The sequence below is a fragment of the Myotis myotis genome, unplaced genomic scaffold, assembly GCF_014108235.1.
Source record: "Myotis myotis isolate mMyoMyo1 unplaced genomic scaffold, mMyoMyo1.p scaffold_m19_p_3, whole genome shotgun sequence".
NCBI lineage: Eukaryota > Metazoa > Chordata > Mammalia > Chiroptera > Vespertilionidae > Myotis > Myotis myotis.
In genome coordinates this window covers 72,688,969-72,709,675 of record NW_023416335.1, presented here as the reverse complement: position 1 = coordinate 72,709,675, position 20,707 = coordinate 72,688,969, and the positions used below count along the sequence as shown (strand labels likewise).

The following is a 20,707-nucleotide window of genomic DNA, read 5'->3' as shown; positions in this document are numbered from 1 at the left end:
GAATTTTAAAACCCTAATTCTAGCCCTAGCTGGTGTTGCTCAGTGGATGGAATGTTGGCCACGGGCTGAAGGGTCCCGGGTTCGATTGCAGTCAGGAGTATGTACCTCGGTTGCAGGTTCGCTCCCCGGCCCCTCTCCCCCTCCCTTTCATTCTAAAAATCAATGGGAAATATCCTTGTTAATCAGTTAACAAAAACAAACAAAAAAATACACCCTAATTCTATTCATCTAGCCCCTTGTTAAACAGACAGCTATCAAGAAAATAACAAAGTGATTGGCTTCTTGGTTGGCACCTCTGTCAACTCTTGAGTTTTCATCTTCACACCTATGGTCTTCCCATCAGGCCTACTCAGAACAGGCTCCTGTCAGTGAGTCTGGGAGAGGGGATGTGGGCCACTGCAGTCGCTGTGCTAGCCTCAGGCTCCGGCAGACAGATGCTCTGGAAGCTGACTCCTGGATCTGATGACGCCCTCTCTGTCCCCAGGAGTTTGTGTCATTTTTACTCCCCTTTATTCTCCCGGCTGCTTCTCTCTGTTGGTTGATCCTTCGCTCCAAGTTTTCAGAGTGTTTACCTGCCGCCTGGTGTATCCAAACTACCTGGTTGAATTTCAGTTCTGAAAAGCCCAAGTCTTTGCAAAATCATGTTAAGAACCTATAATTAGAATTCTTCCATTTAACTTCTCTCCTTACTGTTAGGGTTCTTGTCTGCTTAAATGTGTAAATATCCTTCACTTTTTTGATTTTTAGGATTTGTGTTCAGGAAAATAGGAATTGCATTGAAGGGCAAATTGCACATTTCAGCAATATACACAAGAACAATTTATTGCCACACTGGCTACGGATAACACTCTGTTCCCCAATGTCTATGAACAGGGCCTGGTTCATAGTTCTAATTAATTAACTTTATTAAGTTGGAGCTGAAAGGAGGTGGCAACTTAAACAAGGAAATAAAAAGCAGTGGACCTCGCAGACTAGTTCCATATAACTGCTTTTTAACTGTAGGTAAAAGAGCAGTCACTTACTTATTGCAGGTAATAAAGTAAAATAGATGCTTAGAGAGACTGCATAGCACAGTCTATTTCCAGCTCAGCCACAGAATATGCTAACTACAAAAAAGAAAAGACGATTTCTCTCATTTAGTGCAAGTACAAGTTTATTTTCTTTGATATGGAATTATCAACATTAATTTGATGCCCCAAGTGAAGTAGATGTGTAACATTTGCATAAGAAAACTTTAGCTGAAACATTTTTTTTAGATCTTTGTTAAAGTTATTGATTGTCAGATCAAACATACTGCAATTTCAAGTTTTTTTTTCACAGAAATAAAGACATTTGTTACTTGGGAAGTTTCAAAATGGAAATTCTATCCCAGAGTCATAATTACAGGGGAGAAGGGAGGGGTGTGCTAAGAGTTTCAGCAGCATTGTAATACCATATATGTCCAGCTTCATACAAAAGCTTATGCATTTTACAGAGTGCATACGTTCCTATTACATCATTTTTGGAAATGTGCTCAATGGTCTTATAGTTTCCTACAGGTCTAATTAACATGAATTCAATGATGGTAAGGAGCTTACCAATCATTTCCTCATAGCTCTGTTATCTTCAGTTTTATAGTTTTGATACTATGCTAATAGCAGGCAGATCCCAATTCGGGAGAATCTGGACCTATATAAACAACACATAGGTAGCAAGACTTGAGGTTGAAGATTTGAGGGTTGTTAATGTTGAAAATAATAAAGCAGAAATCACAATTGACTTAGATGGTATTTTCTTAAGGATATATTGCTGAACGCGTGGCCACCCACTGTCTCCAAAACACTGTATAACCTAACCACCAAATGCAGAAAACGTTAAAGCCTGTTACAATCCCAAATGAGTTACCACCTCACGTACATAGGAAAAGCATTGCAGTCATGTATTTAGCTTTATTTTTCTAATAGATGTCATAATTTAAAAATTATATAAAGTAACTTACATAGAAAGCAATTTTTTCAAGTGTTATAGCTCAGAGCGTGGCTTTATATTTGGCTTACTCATTTTATTTTTTTGCCGGTTTAATTTATAAAGCTCGTAATCTTGCCAGCAGGGCTTCAACTTCAGGAAGGGATTCATTTTTAGAAACCGAGCCAAGAAGTTCCATTTCCCTTTTTCTGCTGCTTTCTACATGGCAGGCGTCCTTCTCAGCTGCCTGGACCCTCCCTGTGGACGTGTGAGTGTGAGTGCCTCGGTTATAATTAAGCTCCGTGGCGACTGGAGTCCTTGCTGAGTTGCAATTGATATTGTAGCGTAGACGCGACCCTTCTGTCAACTGCACTTTCTGATTTTCTACAAGAAGGAAAGAAACATAAAATTTATCACTGTGATGAGCTAGGACTGTGCAGATCATGAAATTTTAAAATAATTATTCTCAATAAACAGGTACTCTTAGATATATTAAACTAAAAATCAACAGATTTAAAATAAACATGCAGAGGTTATAAACTGAAATAAAAATAGACAATAGTTTCATTAGTACTTATGTTATTTCCTTCTTTTATGCCTGACATGCCTATCACTCAGTTATCATCAAAGCTTGGTTCTGTATTTCATCCAGGTCTCTGCTCAAATGCCATCTAAAGAGAGGACTTCTCTGACCGTCCATCTAAAATGACACTTACTCTTTGCATCACAGTATCATCTTATCCCCTCATCTTTCCCTGCATAGAACTCATAGCCACTGGACACAGCCTTTACTTGTTTACTTGTCCAATGTCTATCTCTTCATTAGAAGGTGAGCCCCGAGATATCAGGAACATTGTTTTAAATACACTGCAACTTTGGTGGCTGAAATGGCCCTGGAGCAAAGTAGGTGTTCAATAAACATACTTTGGGCAAAGAAATGATTTCCACACTCTCTGACCCAACATAAGCATTAGCTTGAATAATAATTTCCTTTTTGAACAAAACAAAAGAGAAAAGTTTCTATTGGAATTTCAAAAGTCAATGATTTCCCCTAAAAGAAACAATGAACTTGACAGGGAAATTATTAAAACATGCTAGCAAAACAGAATTAGGTTATAATTTAATTGTCAAATATATACACACATACACATACTGACAGGTACACATACACACATATTTTCTTTTATTGGTAAGTGACAGTGATGCTGACTTATCAAGGCTCTAAGGAGAGAGGTGCAATAGCTAATGACTAAATGGCTCTGGCTGATTAACTTTCCCAAAGAATGCTGGATTTCCTTTTAATTAACTGACTCTCACATTGCACAACCATAGGAATGATCGCTCTCACAGACCTCAAACTATGAAAAAACAGACACCCTCAATATCCATGTAACCTTGAATGGGGCTTGAAATGGCTTGAAGTGACGTGACATTTAAAGTTTTTGGTTATTCGCTGAGAGATGTTCCATTATCCCAATAGTAATGACTTTGGAGCACAAGCAGTCACTCATGACAGTGTGTTTTATGTGAGTGCTGAAAGTTCCAACCGAGAACAGCTTGTGCATTAAAAGGTGGCCGCTGAAGATATTTACTGCACTGTCATTTCCTGACCAGGGGCTTTCCAGTGATGGATGAGTATTTTACACACTTTCTTGGACATTCTCAACAAATTTTAGAAGTATGATCACCTTTTAGCTGTTGGAAGAAAATAAATATACTTTTCCTATCACCTTCTCTATCAGGTGGGTAATTGTTACTCAAAAATCAAAATCTACTAGAGCAGTGATTTTCTCTTAGAGCATTTTGTGCTCTATAGTTTCTAAGATACATATTGCATTTGCAGTAAAGGGCACAGTGCACATGGTATTCCTGCAGTTCCCGCGACCACACACATTTATTTTCTAGCATCCACCCTTCTGTCCTAAAATGTGTTTGAAAACTGCATTTGTCACTAAGTGCAAATATTTAGTCAGCTTACTACTCCTTCACCCTGATGTTCCTGTCTTTTCTTGTCATTTGATTTCTTGTAAATGACTTTATCATGATGATATCTGCAACAAACTAGTTTATTCTGCTACTGGGCAACTCCAGTCAAATATCTGATGGCAGTGAAGAGATTGGGCTAAAATATAGGTCCATTATATATGTACTAGAGGCCCAGTGCACAACATTCATGCACTGCGGGGGGGTGGGAGGGTGGGGTAGTCCCTCAGCCTGGCCTGTGCCCTCTAGGGCCTAAGCTGGTAGGCAGACATCCCCTGAGGGTGTCCTTAGCACTGCAGTGGAGGTGGGAGAGGCTCCTGCCACCGCCGCTGTGCTCCCCAGCTGTAAGCCCGGCTTCTGGCTGAGCAGTGCTCCCCCTGTGGGAGCACACTGACCACCAGGGGGCAGCTTTGTCCCCTGGTGGTCAGCGCGTGTCATAGCAACCAGTTGTTCCAGTTGCATATTAGCCTGTTATTATATAGGATACATATATACATATATTGTTCTGTACCTTCTATGGCTATCATGCATCATGCCCAATTCCACATGAGGCAAAGTGAGAAGAAAATGGGATTTTAAGGTCAATCTGGATTGAAATCTAAGGTCTACAATGTGGCTTTCACAGGTTATTTAATCTCTTTTGGATTTCAGGTTTCTATTAATTAGCCTCACAGAGTACTGATGAGAATTAAAGGAAATACTGTGGGTGACACCTAATTTAAGACACTTGTCTTTCCTTCCTCCTTCCCAACCTCTCCAAGGGAGGCGTCTACCACCCAAGACTTGGGACTTTTTCAGATGCTCTGACCTCCCTGACTTTCTGGTGACCATGACAGTCAGGGCTGAAACACCATTTTATTAATAGCTTGTACTTATACATATACAGCACCTTCATTTATAAAGCAGTTGTTGCACTTTAAACATCACCAGCCTCATTTTGTAGATTGAGAGATAAAAGCAGAAGGAGGTTAAGTCATTGCTTAGACTTAGTTACCAAGTAAATCAGCGGCAGAAGCCAAATGCTGTCTCTAGAGATACTAAGGTTGTCTTAAAGAAATTTGAAAAGCTTTTTTCCAAGGAAAAGTGATAAGTAATACAAGGCTAAGTTTCATAATAACGATGTCCTGTATTTAATTCTTCAAAATGGTTTCTCGACGCTTGATCTTAGCCTAAAGGCTGAGAAGTGATTTTCAAAATGCTTCCTAACACAGCTAATTCTCCCAATAACTCTGAAGAGCAGATAGTATACCTGTGGAAACTACCATAGCACACAGTGCTTTCTTTTCCTGGCGTCACTTAAATTCATGACTATAAACTTCAAGTACAACCATCATCCCATGACAATTGCCCACTCCATGCACGCCTCCCTTCTCCTAGACAACTATTTCACATCTCCTCTCTTTTCAAACATCCAGCATGATCCCCTTCACTCTTATTTAACTCATTCATAGAAGCAATCAGGAGAGAACCCCCACAAGCTCTCCTTGCCCCTCACACTTACTGTCTCCACATTGAATGCACACACACGCCTTCCCTCCTGTTAGGATCTGCTCTGCTACCTGAGGACAGCCCCTCAAGGTAGCACCACATACTACTACTGCTTGTCTATTCAAGGACATGCCCCTGACTGCTGTGTCCTCACTACCATTTCATAAAGGTTTCCTTCTTCATGTGCCCATTTTCTTCAGTATACAAGTATGTTGTGATAACCCTAACCTTTCGGAAAAAAAAATTCTTTGACTCCACATCCTGCTCTACTACCTCAAAAATCAAACTTGTTGACTGTCTGCACAAACAAAACCTCTCGGAATCGCCCTTACTTGCTGTCTCACCTCCTCTCTTCCCATTTTTCTCTTTAACTCACTCCAGAGATGCTTTTGACCTTCTGCTCTTCTGAAACAGCTCCTAACAAGGTCACTAATAAACTGCGAGGTGCTAAAAACAAGGATTGTATATATCCACTTGGATATTTTGGTCTTCCTTTACATGACCTTTGCCAGATCTAAGGATGAAATGCCCAGCAGAGCCTGGGTTTCCTTTTCGAGTTTGTTCTTTGAATTCTTCTAAGGCTAAGATGGATAACAATGGGCGGGCCAATGCAGGCAAGAGCATTTCTGCCCTTTTGAGAAAACTCCACAATAGCTGTGAGCATGCTTTAGGGACAAAATGATAAGAGAAAAACCAAGCTGGTATTTAACTCCTCTGTGGTTTCAGGTGGAGACTCTTTCATGAGCAGCAACAGACAGGGAGAGATAAAAAGAGGCTATTCCCGAGACTGCTGAAGAAAATAAGAAGAACGTACACAGGGCTTGGTTAACAATGAGCTTACAGCTCTGTGAGAAATTTCTCCAGCCCTCACATCTCTCTCGGCATCCCACAGCTTCTATCCGGTCCCCAGTCACGGCAGATCCAAAAGGTAGAACAGAGGGAGTGGAGTTTCACACTGCAAAGTAGGCAAATGAAGTTGGGCTGGAGGACTCCTCCATCTACTGCACCTAGAGAAAATGTTCACCGTTGGAGGACGTCCCCAATGGAAGCTCACTGTTATACAAAAATGTTATGGTAACACTGGCTCAAGGCCAGGTGTCTCTTGCTACTACTATTATTTTAAAAGCCTCCTGTTGGTGACTTCATCTGGGCTGAACCAGAGATCCAAATTCCTTGTACTTACTGCAATGAAAACATGCACTTAATTTCTAGAAGGCTCAGTTCAAACCTTCAGTAGATGCCACAACCCTGTACGTTGGAGCGAACTCCATATAGGTGTTCAGAGGCATGAAACAAATTGTAATTTCAGGCCAGTGGGCTTGTCCTCATAAAGAATTAGATAGTTACATACAAAATGGCATACCTTGGACACATGAACTCTTTCAATCAAAGACAGGACTGGGGTATCAAGAAAAAGAGAAGCATTTTCTATTTCCCATCAACTCAAATCCTTATCAATACAGTTTTTAAATGGAAATGAAAAATACTGAGGAAAACTAGAATGACTGCATAACTCTCCAAAGAGAAAAAGTCTGTGCTATTAGTTTATGAATTGAATCCAAGGCTGCTATCTCTCCCTCTAAGATGTTATACTTGATGTCTGGAGGGAAGTATGGTCTAGGGACCACTGCCAGTATCCAGGGTCACTGGTGATCGGCACCAGGTCAGTAAGGGAATCCAATCCACATATCTTGTATTTACGCTTCTGTAGAAACAAACAGGGTGAGAATATATGCTCTTTTCCTTTAACACAGGACAACTCACTTATTTCTATCTATTTTGTCCTATGATTCTTACTATAAGAACTGAATCTGGAGTCCCACCACAGCCTTTTTTTTTCTGAAAGTGAATAAAAAGTTGAAAATTGTTGAAAAGTTGAATGGCTCTTAAACACAGAGACTCCCACTAGACTTAAACATAAAAGCCTTAACCTACATCAATGTTGGATCCCACATGGCCTTTTGGATGACAAAAAAAGCTAAAAAAAAACCCCAAAAAACCCAGAAACAAAAACTGCACCATCCTAACATTTCCATTGTTTCTTGAGTAACACAAAAGACAGAGAAAACCAGGAAAATTGCTGACAAAAGTAGTAAATATAAATATATGCAGCATGGCATCAAATGAGGAAATATCTCGGCCTACAGGCATGCTTCTTGAGCTGAGAGGCCAGCTAACACCCTGGCTGACAGTCCTTGGGAAACCTCTCAGCTGCAGGAAAGATCAGTTATGGTTCAGAAAGAGGCATTATTCCCTCTAAGTCAGTATTGATCCCCCATCACATTGTGGTTCTAATGGGCATGAGCTTCTTAGAAGTGCCAACACTCAGATGAAATATAAAATCGAGCTCCTGCCTTTTGTGGTCAACGGTGAGCCTGTGGCAGCTTTGACAGGAGAAAGGACGTAGAACTCTGGTGTCCTAAACTGACTGCATTTATTTAGTCTTCCTGAAGTTTGGTCTCTCCTTGCAACCCTTCACCTTTTGCTCTTAACTATTACTTTGACCTACTAAGTAGCTGTTTGTTTCACCTCAGCAATGACTTTACTTTCTTGAGGGGGAAAAAAGTGACCCATAAATACAATTTTTAAAGCACTACTGGGTCTACATGATAGTGAAGTGTGTGACAAATATATGTTTTTAATCTATGCAATAACGGAAGTTAGTGCTGGCCGCCAGCAGCCCATATCCCTGTGGCTTTTCTTACAGTTGATTTACTGATGTTATAAATAATTGTCTTCCCTTAGCTTCATTTTGCTGTTTATTTTACCTTTTATATTGAAAATGTATAAAAATGATAAAAAGAGCAAAGGGGCTCTTTGTATATAAAGTCTTTTAGGAGTGCCAAGAAACCCTTATTGAAACCATATGTAAAAACAACAAAACAATACTTCCCCACTTCGAACAAATTAGACAAAGCAGAGGATGATAAATAAAAGATATCTCTCTGAATAAAGGAGATACCTGACAATTAATCTAGAACATTTTTTAAAAAAAATTTCCAGAAACCCATCATATATGTACTTCCATTCAGTCTTGTTCTATATAGCTGCCCTTTTAAATAAACTTCAAAGCTAGCACTGCCATTTTCCCATTCCCTATGCTGTGCCTCCCTCACTGACCACTGGCGAGAAGGAGCTCAGAGGGTGCAGCTCTGAGCAAAGTACGTCCAGGGTGAGTCCAGCCTGTTTCCTTTGAAGAGAATAGCCATGTAAATCCTTCCATTCAACTACTTACCTTTCTGATTTGTAATATAATACTTTTGTTCAATGCTCCTTTCTATATTTGCTTTTTTCTCTCTCAAGTTTCTAACCAATTATTAGCAAATTCTAATTTGGCTTTCCTTCATACTTCTGTATTGAAACTGCTCCCTACAAACTTACCAGACACCTCAAAAACCCTAAACTCAAATGGAATTTTCTCATGCTTCATTTTCTTACACTTGCAACACTTTCTAGAAGGTATGTAATAAAATTTTAGTTGGTCTTTTTACAAGTTTCTGGGAGGTTGACACTAAACCCTTGGAATTAACAGTGACAGGACTGCCTTTACTATTCATGGTGGGCCCTTAGCTAGTTTATGGTAATAAGTGATTGAGGATGGGGTTGGGCACATCAGAAAGACCGATGGAGGTTAGAGGGTTGGAAGGTGGAGACTGAGCTCTATCATGTTACCTATCAATCAGGTCTAAGGAACGAAGCCTCAACACAAACTCTGGACACTGAGTACAGAGTACACTGAGTACACTGAGTTCTCCTGGTTGGAAATACATATTGTCACACACTGATGTTCTGGGTCGGGGGGAAATGCATCCCTGAGGACAACAGAAGCTTCATGTTTGGGACGTTCCAAGAGCCCACCCTAAGTGTGGTCTCTACCTGGCTAGTTCTGATTTGTGTCATCTTACCTAATAATAGACAAACATGCAAATTGACCATACTTTTGCTACACCTTAAGCCATGCCCACCAGTCAATCAGAGCAACTATATGCAAATTAACCCAACCAAGATGGCGGCCGGCAGCCACGGAGCTGGAGCAGGCAGGAGGCTTGCTTGCTCCAGTGATGGAGGAAGCCAGCCGGCCGCCAGCTCTGAGCTCCACTCAAAAACAACAAAGTTTCAATTATAGAAGGTAAATAAACCCCAGATACCTGCTTTCAGCAGGCCGTGGCCACAGAACTGGAGTGAGCAGGAGGCTTGCTTGCCCCTGTGATGGAAGAAGCCAAGCTTCCCGGCGGCTGCTGCCTCCTCTCAAGGCAATAAAGTTTCAATTATAGAAGGTAAATAAACCCCTGATACCTGCTTCCAGTCACCATGGCCATGGAGCTGGAGTGAATAAAAATAAAACAACAAAAAAGGAAAGGCTGGGAGCTTCAGTCGCCAGGGGGCTTGGTCAGTCTGAAAACAGCTATCAGCCCCTAACCCAGGCTGGCCAGGCATCCCAGTGGGGACCCCCACCATGAAGGGGTTTTGGGCAGCCTGAAAACAGTCCCTGACCCAGGCTGTCCAGGCACTCCAGCAGGACCCCCACCCTGATCCAGGACACCCTTCAGGGCAAACCAGTCGGCCCCCATACATGCACCAGGCCTCTATTCTATATAATAAAAGGGTAATATGCAAATTGACCCTAACAGCAGAATGACTGGGAATGACTGGTCACTATGACACACACTGACCACCAGGGGGCAGACACTCAATGCAGGAGGTGTCCTCTGGTGGTCAGTGTGCTCCCATAGGGGGAGCTCTGCTCAGCCACAAGCCAGACTGATGGCTGCCAGTACAGCGGTGGTGGTGGGAGCCTCTCCCACCACCTCAGCAGCGCTAAGGATGTCCAACTGCAGCTTAGGCCTGCTCCCCGCTGGCAAATGGACATCCCCCAAGAGCTGCCGGGCTGCCGGGCTGCCAGAGGGATGTCTGACTACCAGCTTGGGCCCGATCCCCCAGGGAACGGGCCTAAGCCAGCATGTGGACATCCTCCAAGGGGTCCCAGACTGCAAGAGGGCATAGGCCGGGCTGAGGGACCTCCCCGAGTGCACAAATTTTTGTGCACCGGGCCTCTAGTTTTACTATAAAAAAGCTGTGACAGTAAGTATAGCACTTCCTGAACTCTAGGAGTCACTGTAGTGGATTATCAAACCTGAGGGGCTAGTAAAACACACCCAGTTGCAGCCAGCTGGTCAACATTGGGAACCCCCAAACTTGTAGCTGGTGTTGAAGTAAGGGCAGTCTTTTAGAGTGCTGTGAAATTTGGCCTAACTCTGGACAGCTGGTGTCATAAGTAATTACAGAATGTTATTCATATTCATATTACCTTTATATATGGCTACTCTATATTTTGCAAATACTTTCTTCAAACATACACTCATTTGATTCTTATAGCAATCCTGTGAGAGAGATGACATGGTACATTTACCTTGTTTTACATAAAGTTTACGCAGCAGACACAACTTTCAGGCAGAGCCGGAGACAACACTCAAACCTCCAGGCTGCTCATTAGAATGCTCTCTCACATGCTTACTCTTCTAAAAAGCCTTTTCATGCTTACTTTTTTATGTTTTGATGATTCACTTTTAGCCATCATTGATAATTTATTCTACCTCCCAAACCCCTCCCACACATGACAATACCTCTCTCTGTGTGGCTATTTCATCCTTGGCCCACTTTTCTGCCCCTTTACCCTTTTCTCCTCTTGAAAGGAGACGTAACACCTACACCTCCAGCCCTAACAGGAGAGCTTCACTCTGTGCCCGCCTCAGCCTCCTGATGCATCTGTATCACCAGGATCTCTTCAAACAACACATTTAAAACATGAAACTTTCGAGACCAAAGCAGTTTTCTCTTCATACTTAAACCAACCATAGTATCTGTTCACCTGTCCTGCTATCGATTACTGACAGCTGTCTCAGGCTACTCTGCATATTTCTGGTCATAAAAACAACAGCAAACTTCTAAAGACCCAAAACACTTCTAATATTGAACACAGAAAAACTGTTAGCTATACACACATTTAAGAAAGATTAATTAAAGCAAAGAAGATAATTGTTTTCCAACCACTTATTCCAGTTCAGGGTTGTGCTCACCAGAGCTCACCCTGGCAGTTCAAGGAACAAGGCAGGCACCCATCCTGGACAGGGCCACTCACACTCACCCACACTCCCTCCCACTGGGACAATGCAGACACACCCATTCACCTAACGTGCACATCTTTGGGATGTGGGTGGAAACCGGATTATCCAGAGAAAACCCACATGGGGAGAACATGCAAACTCCACACAGACAGTGGCCCCCAATGGAAGTTGATTTTTATTTTCTCATCAATAGTATAACAAAAGAACATTAATTAAGTGTTACTTGACGACTTCCCGTACTTAGAATAATAGTGCCTGCCTCTTAATGAGTGCTTAATACATTATTTCTTAAGTGACTGAACCCAAGCATAGCATAATTTTACCACCTGTTTCACTTAATGTTTCATATTTATCCCTTAAAAAAACACTTTGGAATAACATTACCTAAGGAACAAACTGATGACATATCACTTTTGATTAATGCATAATTTTGTGCATTCTGGCCTCGTGAGGACACAGCACTGAGTTCAGGACAGTGCTGTCCAATAGAAATGTTATGAGAGTCACAAAACTGGGCCATATATGCAACTTAAAATTTTCTAGAAGTCACATTAAATATTGGGAAAATCAGTAAAATTGATTTTAAAAATGTATTTTTCTTAACCAAATGTCAACTATCATAATTTCAACATGTAAGCAAAGTAAAACATATTAATAGAATCTTTAACTTTCTTTTTTGGGGGAGGGTGGGGGGGCGGGAGGGAGAGACATTAGTCTTTGGAACCAAATATGTATGTTAAGCTTTCAGTACCTATAGTCTCATTTCAGACCAGCCCCATTCCAAAGCTCAGGAGCCACATATGGCCACTGGCTACAGTACTGACAACACAGATCCAACTGCAGTTTCTACCAGGGCAATTACTTGTAACATTTTTGAGTTGGATATCTTTATAGAAAATTTAAGTGGTGAGTAACTTCATTCCATGTTGAATTTTGTACTATTGAAAACCTAATAATTATTATTTAAAAATTAGAAATTATAAAACAATTTTTAAACTTTAGTTAAAAGTTAAAGTTCAAACTGGAATAACCCATATCCTAATGGAAATTAATATTGTTAATTTACCCATATTTACTAAAAGTACTTCTATAAATTATTTAAGTCACTATATAGGGATGTGTAGTTCACTTGTCTAGAGCAAAAGTGATAGAATCAAGATCACAAAACCCACCCTTGTATGGGTATGTATTTTGCAATCTTTTCCTCAATATTAGAAATAAATTTATTTCCCTATGTAGTTTGGACTAGTAAACTTGGTTTTGTTCTCTGGCCACTGATTGTACACTAATCATGGTTAGTTATCAAATAAATATGTGCTGTTTGAATTACATAGGGAAATAATTGCAGTTATAAATACATTGCTAAAACTGAGGTAATTCCAAAATACAGACCTTATTAAAATTAGGTCAATACATGAAAGCTAAACTATTAACAAAATCAGTTATTACAGAAGGAAAATGCTTTTTTTTTAACATTATTACTTTTTTAGCTACATAAAAATAAATGAAAGAATGCAATGTCCCAAAATTTAGCATTTCATTGTGATTTTGTCTTATATAAAGAGGAACAGTTGGACATTCCTAGGTAACTTGGATTTATGTAGCTTTTGTGAGTGGTGAAATAGACAATGGCTAAAGTTCAAAATGCAGTCATGAAAGGTGAATGGTAATAATTACATGCCGACTGGTGCTACTCTCTCTATTGACATGCGTGTCCAGCCACCGAAGTACAGGAAGACCAGGCTACCATTCAGAGACTCTTGTACTTTTACCTCATAGTTCTAGACACATTTTAGTAAGTCAGTGAAAATTAGGAGGATCTAACACTAAATGTGACTCTCCTTTCCAAAATGAGATTGGCCTTTATTTCTTGCCATTCTCCTATTCAAATTGGAACCGAGGTGCACAGAGTTGCTACTGTTAGAAGCTAACAGACTTGCCTTTTCTGATTGATCTATTCATAGCCCAGCGACATTATCTTGTACTGGATTGATGGTACCAAGTTTCATTATGAAATCTGAAACTAATTCTAAGATTTTGGTTTCATGTATTTCTAGAAAATTAGTAAAAAAAGAAAAAAGAAGAAGAAGAAAAAAGATCTGGCTTGAGTCATAGCCATTACCTTAAAGACGGCAGCTCAGACTAATATCCTACTGCCTCCTACTGTCAGTTTGAGGAAAGTGAGTGCCTCAAAGGACCTTACTCAACCTTACTCTATATACAGATTACTGGCCTTCTTCCTCTGAAGTACAATTTTGCATACTATGCCCTGGGATTGTAACCTAGGAAGATATGTTGATGTTTTCCGAGTTTCCCTGAACTCTTTCCCTGCTTAGACTACTAGATGTGTGACAAAAATCTAGCAAACACCTTAGGTATGCATTTTACCCACTCAAGAAAAAAAAAAAAGAATGGTTTTAAATGTACAAAATAACAAATTTTAAAAAAAATTCCTTTGCACATTATTTTGTTTTTAAGATTTTCATTTTTCTCTCCCCCCTTTCCCTACAAAGTCTTACCACAGAATATCTGTAAGGAAAAAGCGAGAGAGAAAAAATCTATATGATTAAATATTTTAAACAGCTTTCTCCTAAATACAAAATATTAAGTATGAGTTAGAATAATATTGTAGGAATATAACAATTCATTAAGTATGATAAATGTTAAAAAGCTTTAACTTATATATCTAAAATATGAAAAGAGTATATGAGAACTTAAGGTAAACACGGGGTGGTCAAAAGTAGGTTTACAGTTGTTTACATGGAAAAATACACATTAATAAATACTAATACAAGAATAAACTCTGCGTTTTGAATACTCATAACTGTAAACATACTTTGCCCACCCACGTATAAACCACTCATTTCTAGAACTAGTGTATTTGGATCAATGATTTGGGTGCTAATTGTAGAGCGCTTTGTACTCAAACTGTAATATGGCTTTTGATGGTTTCGACTGAGTCAAAGAATATTGATCCACATTTCTAAGGTGAGATTTTTGATTGGCAAACGAAGTCAGGCAAAGAGGACCCTTCTTAGAAGCTGCTAGCACCCTTTTAATGAGGAAACTGTAAAAGGAATAGGTCAATGTTACTTCTGTTACTTTATTGCAAATAAAACACTAAGTTCAGTTCCAGGCTGCACTGAGATCTCTGAACACTTGGCTTCGGTAAACAATTCATTTTTAATGCAGCATAGACTGGGCCTGTGCTTCCTGAGACTCTATGGACACATAGTTGGATCGGAACACACAATTCCCTCTTCCCATTTACCGCTATAGATTCCTGCCTCGGGCTTCTCTATCTTGCCAGCGGGAACTGTTTCCTCAAAGACCTACTTCTACTCATCTTCCCAGAGCTTTGGAGTATCTCCTGTCTCTATGGTAACATGAAACACAAAGCACTAGAAATGTACCAGACAGCAGGCAGAAAAGAAAGAAATTAGGTGCTGACTGCAGGAAAATGGACAGAGGACAAGATGGTGCAAATGTCAGCTGCTCATTTCCTGTATATTCTCCTGAAGAGTTACAGTGTTAGCTCAGAAGAAGCCTTAACATGCATGGAACTTTATAATCCACATGGTACTTGAAATAAAAAAAAGAGAAAATTATCAGGGATCCACATTAATTGTAAATGTCCAGCAATTTATGGTTCATTAGATTACTGAGATGAAAGTTCTCAGCTAATTGAGATACAAAATTAACTAAGAAAAAATTAATCAAATATTCCAGTATGGTCTTTGCTAAAGACAACGCAAACTATTACTATCACATGACAGAGTGTTCTCTTTTTTTTATTACTCAATCTTAAGATAATATAAATATTCTTAGTCTTCTGCAATTTGGAAATCATATAAAATATAGTGTCTAAATCTATTTGTATCTAAGTCTTTGTAGTGTCTAAACCAGCCGTGGGCAAACTACGGCCTGCGGGTCGGATCCGGCACGTTTGAAATGAATAAAACTATTGAAAAAAAAGACTGTACCCTTTAATGTAATGAAGTTTACTTTGAATTTATATTAGTTCACACAAACACTCCCTCCATGCTTTTGTTCCGGCCCTCCGGTCCAGTTTAAGAACCCATTGTGGCCCTCAAGTCAAAAAGTTTGCCCACCCCTGGTAAACTCTAACCACTAGAGGTCAGTGTCACCTGTCACCAATCATTAAATTTAAGTGGACATTAGAGTACCCTGATAACTTCTGGTCACTTAAAAATATGGGACATAAACATTCTTTTACAACTATTACAGTATAATAATAATATGCTTGCTAATTAATTATTCTATTTCTAAATCTTAGATTTTGCAAAGCTACTACCTTTCTATACTTGCACTCATTTAATTGAAAGAGGAAAGTAGTCATTGCCATGAATGGACTCTAGAAACCTTCACAATGAATGGAATCCCATGACATGCAAGGCCTCTTCTGGAGTAGAACAAAGTGATGTGTTCTGCAGCTTTCCCACATCCATTTAAACCCTCATATTCACGGACCTTCCAATAGGAACCACTTTATTTCTCAATGGAATTACCTTCTATTTTCTCTTGCATTACACAAATCTTATCATCTTACATGTTTATAACTCAACTTATCACAGTAAAAAATAATTATAATTAACATTGATGTGTGAGAGAGAAACATCGACTGGTTGCCTTATCTGTCCAATGAGGTTTACTATGTGACAAACCCAAAATAATTTGTTAAAAAAAATTTTTTTTCAACTACAACACAATCTGCAAAGATGGAAAAAAATAGCATTATTTACCATCTTATTATTATAATGAATAAATTTACAATTAATAACATAATTGTTAGTTTTTCCCCATTTCATATTTTGTTTTACAAAAGACTAATAATAATACTAATGTGTTTGAGCACTTATTATGTGTCTTTTACATGAATTGTCATACAGCCTAAAGGAGTATGACTTTTATCTATTTCACCGATGAGGTACAGTGGAGGCTTTGAGGAGTTAAGGAACTTTCCCTACATTAGGAGGTAAATTATGGTGAAGTTTGAATTAGAGTCCAAGTCCCCTAATTCAGCTCTGGGGTCCAAAGTATACCACGGCTATCTGACTTAACAAAATAAATGATAAAAGCTGAAAAAGCAGCAGACAGTATTCCTATGTTAGTACAAGGAACCAAAGGGAACTAGGAGACATTTTATTTTTTGATATCATTTCTGACAAATAACTTAAAAATCGATTGAGATCTCTAGTTATATATTTTATTGATTTTTTACAGAGAGGAAGGGAGAGGGATAGAGTCAGAAACATTGATGAGGGAGAAACATCAATTCGGCTGCCTCCTGCACACTCCCCGCTGGGGATGTGCCCACAACCAAGGCACATGCCCTTGACCGGAATCGAACCTGGGACCCCTAAGTTCACAGGCCGACGCTCTATCCACTGAGCCAAGCCAGCCAGGGCGAGATCTCTAGTTAAACAGAACCAGGGATATATTTTGCAGGGTTTTGGTTGTATTGTAAAAAGTACTGCCTATGCTTAAAATGCAACAGAACTAGTTACCAAAATCTATTACCCAGATTCATTATACATTAGAAAATACAAAAAAACTAGTTTATGATGGTCCCCTCCTTACACATGGGAAAGGTTCCAAGATTCCTGAAACCACAGATAGTCCCAAGTCCTGAATATACTATGGTTTCCCCTACATACATGCCTATGATAAAGTTCAATTGATAAGTTAGGCACAGTAAAAGGTTAACAACAATGATAGTAAAGTAGAACAATTATAATATACTATAAGTTATGGATGGCTTTGGGGACATCATTAACACTAGATTGCCCAAGGAAGTCATTGTGACTGCTTTTTAATTTCAATTAGAAAAACAATTATGTATATAAGGACACAATGTCTTAGAATTTTGTGACTTTTTGTACAACATATAAATGCGTTTATTAATAATTGTAGTTACCTCCCCCTCCTTCATTTCTGGTATATATATATATGTGTTATACCTATATTGCCCAAAAGCAGTCATTTTGACTGCTTGGGAAATTTTGGACTCTTATTATTGAATTGAGTAAATTTCTTATATGACCAGTTCGGCTCTGTATTGAAATAACAGTTTTCATTTTTTTTCGATTACCGTCACATGATAACATACAAGTACATGATAAGTTGTCGATACTTGATAAGTTGCAGTTGCTCAATAAGCTAAACTAGTACTTGTTATTCGAATCTTTATGCAGTGATACTTGTTCTAATAAGTTGTTTATTTTATTTCTTTTGCGCCCTAAATTCATGAAAGAAATGTCGAATAGAAGTGAGTTATTGGAAAAGCTAAGGAACATAAGTGAAGAGTGCTCCGATATTATTCTTTCACAATGCAGTCATTTTGACTGCTTTGGGGCAATATAGGTATATACTAAATTTCAGTCTTTCTAGTGTTAAGTAAAATAAGATTACTTGAACACAAGCACTGTGATCCCAAGAGAGAGGGTCTGATAACTGAGATGGCTACTAAGGGACTAATGGGCTGGTAGCATATACAGTGTGGACATGTGGGCAAAGGAATGACTCACGGGCAGAGCGGAGGGTGCAAGATTTCATCACACTGCTAAAGCGGCATGTAATTTAAAACTTAAAAATTATTTTTGGAATTTTCCATTTAATATTTTCCAACTGCAGTTGACCATGGGTAACTGAGACCATGGGTAACTGAAACCATGGAAAGAAAAACTGTGGACAAGGGGCAACTACTGTATTTTGACATTACATAAAACTTCTACATTTTAGTTAACACTATACAATTTGTACCAAGTAGAAAGTCTAGAGTTAAAAAATGTTCTGTGTTTTTGTAAATAAAATGAGCTAACCACAAATGCCTCTATCAAGTTTAATTTTTTTAAAAATATGTTTGATGTAGGGGGAGATAGGGAGGGAGGGAGGAGGGAGGGAAGGAAACATCAACGTGAGAGAGACAAACAGGGACTGGTTGCCTCCCATAGGTGCCCTGACCTAGGACCCAACCCGCAACCTAAGTATGTGCCCTGACCTAGAATCAAACCAGCGACTTTTTGGTTTACAGGATGACATTCCAACCAACTGAGCCACAGGGCTAAATTTTAAAAATTTTGAATACATTTCTCTCACTAGTAATCCATGCTTGAGGAAAGTACTATTTTTTTTTAAAGGAAATGGAGCAATTCCTAAGGCTAAGACATATGTTTCAACTTTTTTAGTTTTACTTATGCAGTGAACTCTATATATAATACTACCTCCTTTCTATTCCTCTGTAGTAATCATTGTCTACTATAATCTATGATCCCTCAAATCTCATCAAATGCTACCAAGTTCTCAAAAGATTGTGATGACACTTGCCCTTGAACTTCCATTGTACTTCTTTCATATATTGTGCATCCTGGTCCACGTAGTGTTAATGGTATTTTTGTCCCTGCTACATGCTAGAGTTGAGTGACAAGACCCATGAACTCCTTAGAGTAGGATCTGTATTCTCATCTCTTATGGAGGTAAATCAGTACTTTACAGGTAGATAGCTATACTAATAAAAGGGTAATTTGCTAATTAGATGGGAGACCTTCCTGAGACCTTCCGGACATTCTTCTGGACAAAGCCATGGTGACAGGGCCGAGGTAGAGGCGGTTAGAGGCCAAGAGGGGAGGGCAGTTGTGGGTGATCAGGCTGGTGGGGAGCGGGGCCATTGGGGGTAAGCAGACCAGCAGGGGGGCCAGTTGGGGGCACGCAGGCCATCAGTGGGGGTCAGTTGGAGGTGATCAGGACAGTGGGGGTGGCAGTTTGGAGTGAGCAGGCCAGCAGGGGGGCAGTTGGGGGCAAGCAGGCCAGTGGGGAGGGGAGGTGGGGGCAAGCAGGCCAGCAGGGGGGGGGCAGTTGAGGGTGAGCAGTCTGGCAGGGGAGGCAGTTGGGGGCAAGCACACTGGCACAGGGGGCAGCTGGGGGTGATGAGGCTGGCGGGGGGGCATTTGGGGGTAAGCAGGCTGGCAGGCAGAGTGATTAGGGGCAATCAGGCAGGCAGGCAGGCAGGCAGGTGAGTGGTTAGGAGATAGCAGTCCCGGATTGCGAGAGGGATGTCCGACTGCCGGTTTAGGCCCGATCCCTGTAAACGGCAGTAGGACATCCTTTGAGGGGTCCCAGATTGGAGAGGGTGCAGGCCAGGCTGAGGAACACCCCGTCCCCCATGCACGAATTTCATGCACCAGGCCGTGTTATCATAAGAGTCTACAATCAAGAGGGCAGGGGCTATATTTAACCATTTTGGGGCATACTATAGATACGCGATGGAAAACACGCTTTCATTCACTTAGCATGAAATGCTGAGTATGCACAGTGACCATGCTGTAGTAAGCGTCAGGGATTGCAGAGAATGAGCAGACAGGGTTCCTGACTTCAGGAGGCTTACAGTCTAATCACATCACTGTATCAACATCTACAGAGATATTTGCTTATTATCTTCCCTACATAACAAGGAGAAAAGGCAAGACCGCTCAAAGTGTTTTGAGTAGTCAATTATGCCTATCATTTTTTAAATGCATTATTGGATCTGGTATCTATTATGGCTTTTAGCAAAATTAGGATCCATGCCTCTTAAATAATAAACAGAAATATTTAAGTCCTGTGGGTGTGTTAGGTTTAAAAAATGTTTAAGACTGGAGGGGTGTCATCTGCAGCAGTAGATCATGGAAGAGAATACAAGCAATGTTGACTGTGAAGGGCCTATCTAGGATATCTTCTAAGGAGAACTAATGCACTAGGCCAGTGGTCGGCAAACTCATTAGTCAACAGAGCCAAATATCAACAGCACAACGAATGAAATTTCTTTTGAGAGCCAAATTTTTAAAACTTAAACTATATAGGTAGGTACATTGTTATTAACTTAATTAGGGTACTCCTAAGGCTTAGGAAGAGCCACACTCAAGGGGCCAAAGAGCCGCATGTGGCTTGTGAGCCGCAGTTTGCTGACCACGGCACTAGGCTATAGGACAGTGATGGCGAACCTATGACACGCGTGTCAGAGGTGACACGTGAACTCATTTTTTTGGTTGATTTTTCTTTGTTAAATGGCATTTAAATATATAAAATAAATATCAAAAATATAAGTCTTTGTTTTACTATGGTTGCAAATATCAAAAAATTTTTATATGTGACACGGCACCAGAGTTAAG

General features: G+C 39.9%; 1 protein-coding gene across 2 annotated transcripts in view; it reads right to left on the bottom strand.

The window, feature by feature from the left end:
* Window positions 1-1,148: 1,148 nt before the first annotated feature.
* The window catches only part of DIAPH3 (diaphanous related formin 3), a 558,347-nt gene continuing 538,788 nt past the window's right edge, over window positions 1,149-20,707 (bottom strand). For both annotated transcript variants that reach the window (XM_036299517.1, XM_036299518.1), the window contains one exon: window positions 1,149-2,328. In XM_036299517.1, the coding sequence (XP_036155410.1) occupies window positions 2,063-2,328 (266 nt within the window). In that variant the 3' untranslated portion in view covers window positions 1,149-2,062. The remainder of the gene's footprint in view (window positions 2,329-20,707) is intronic.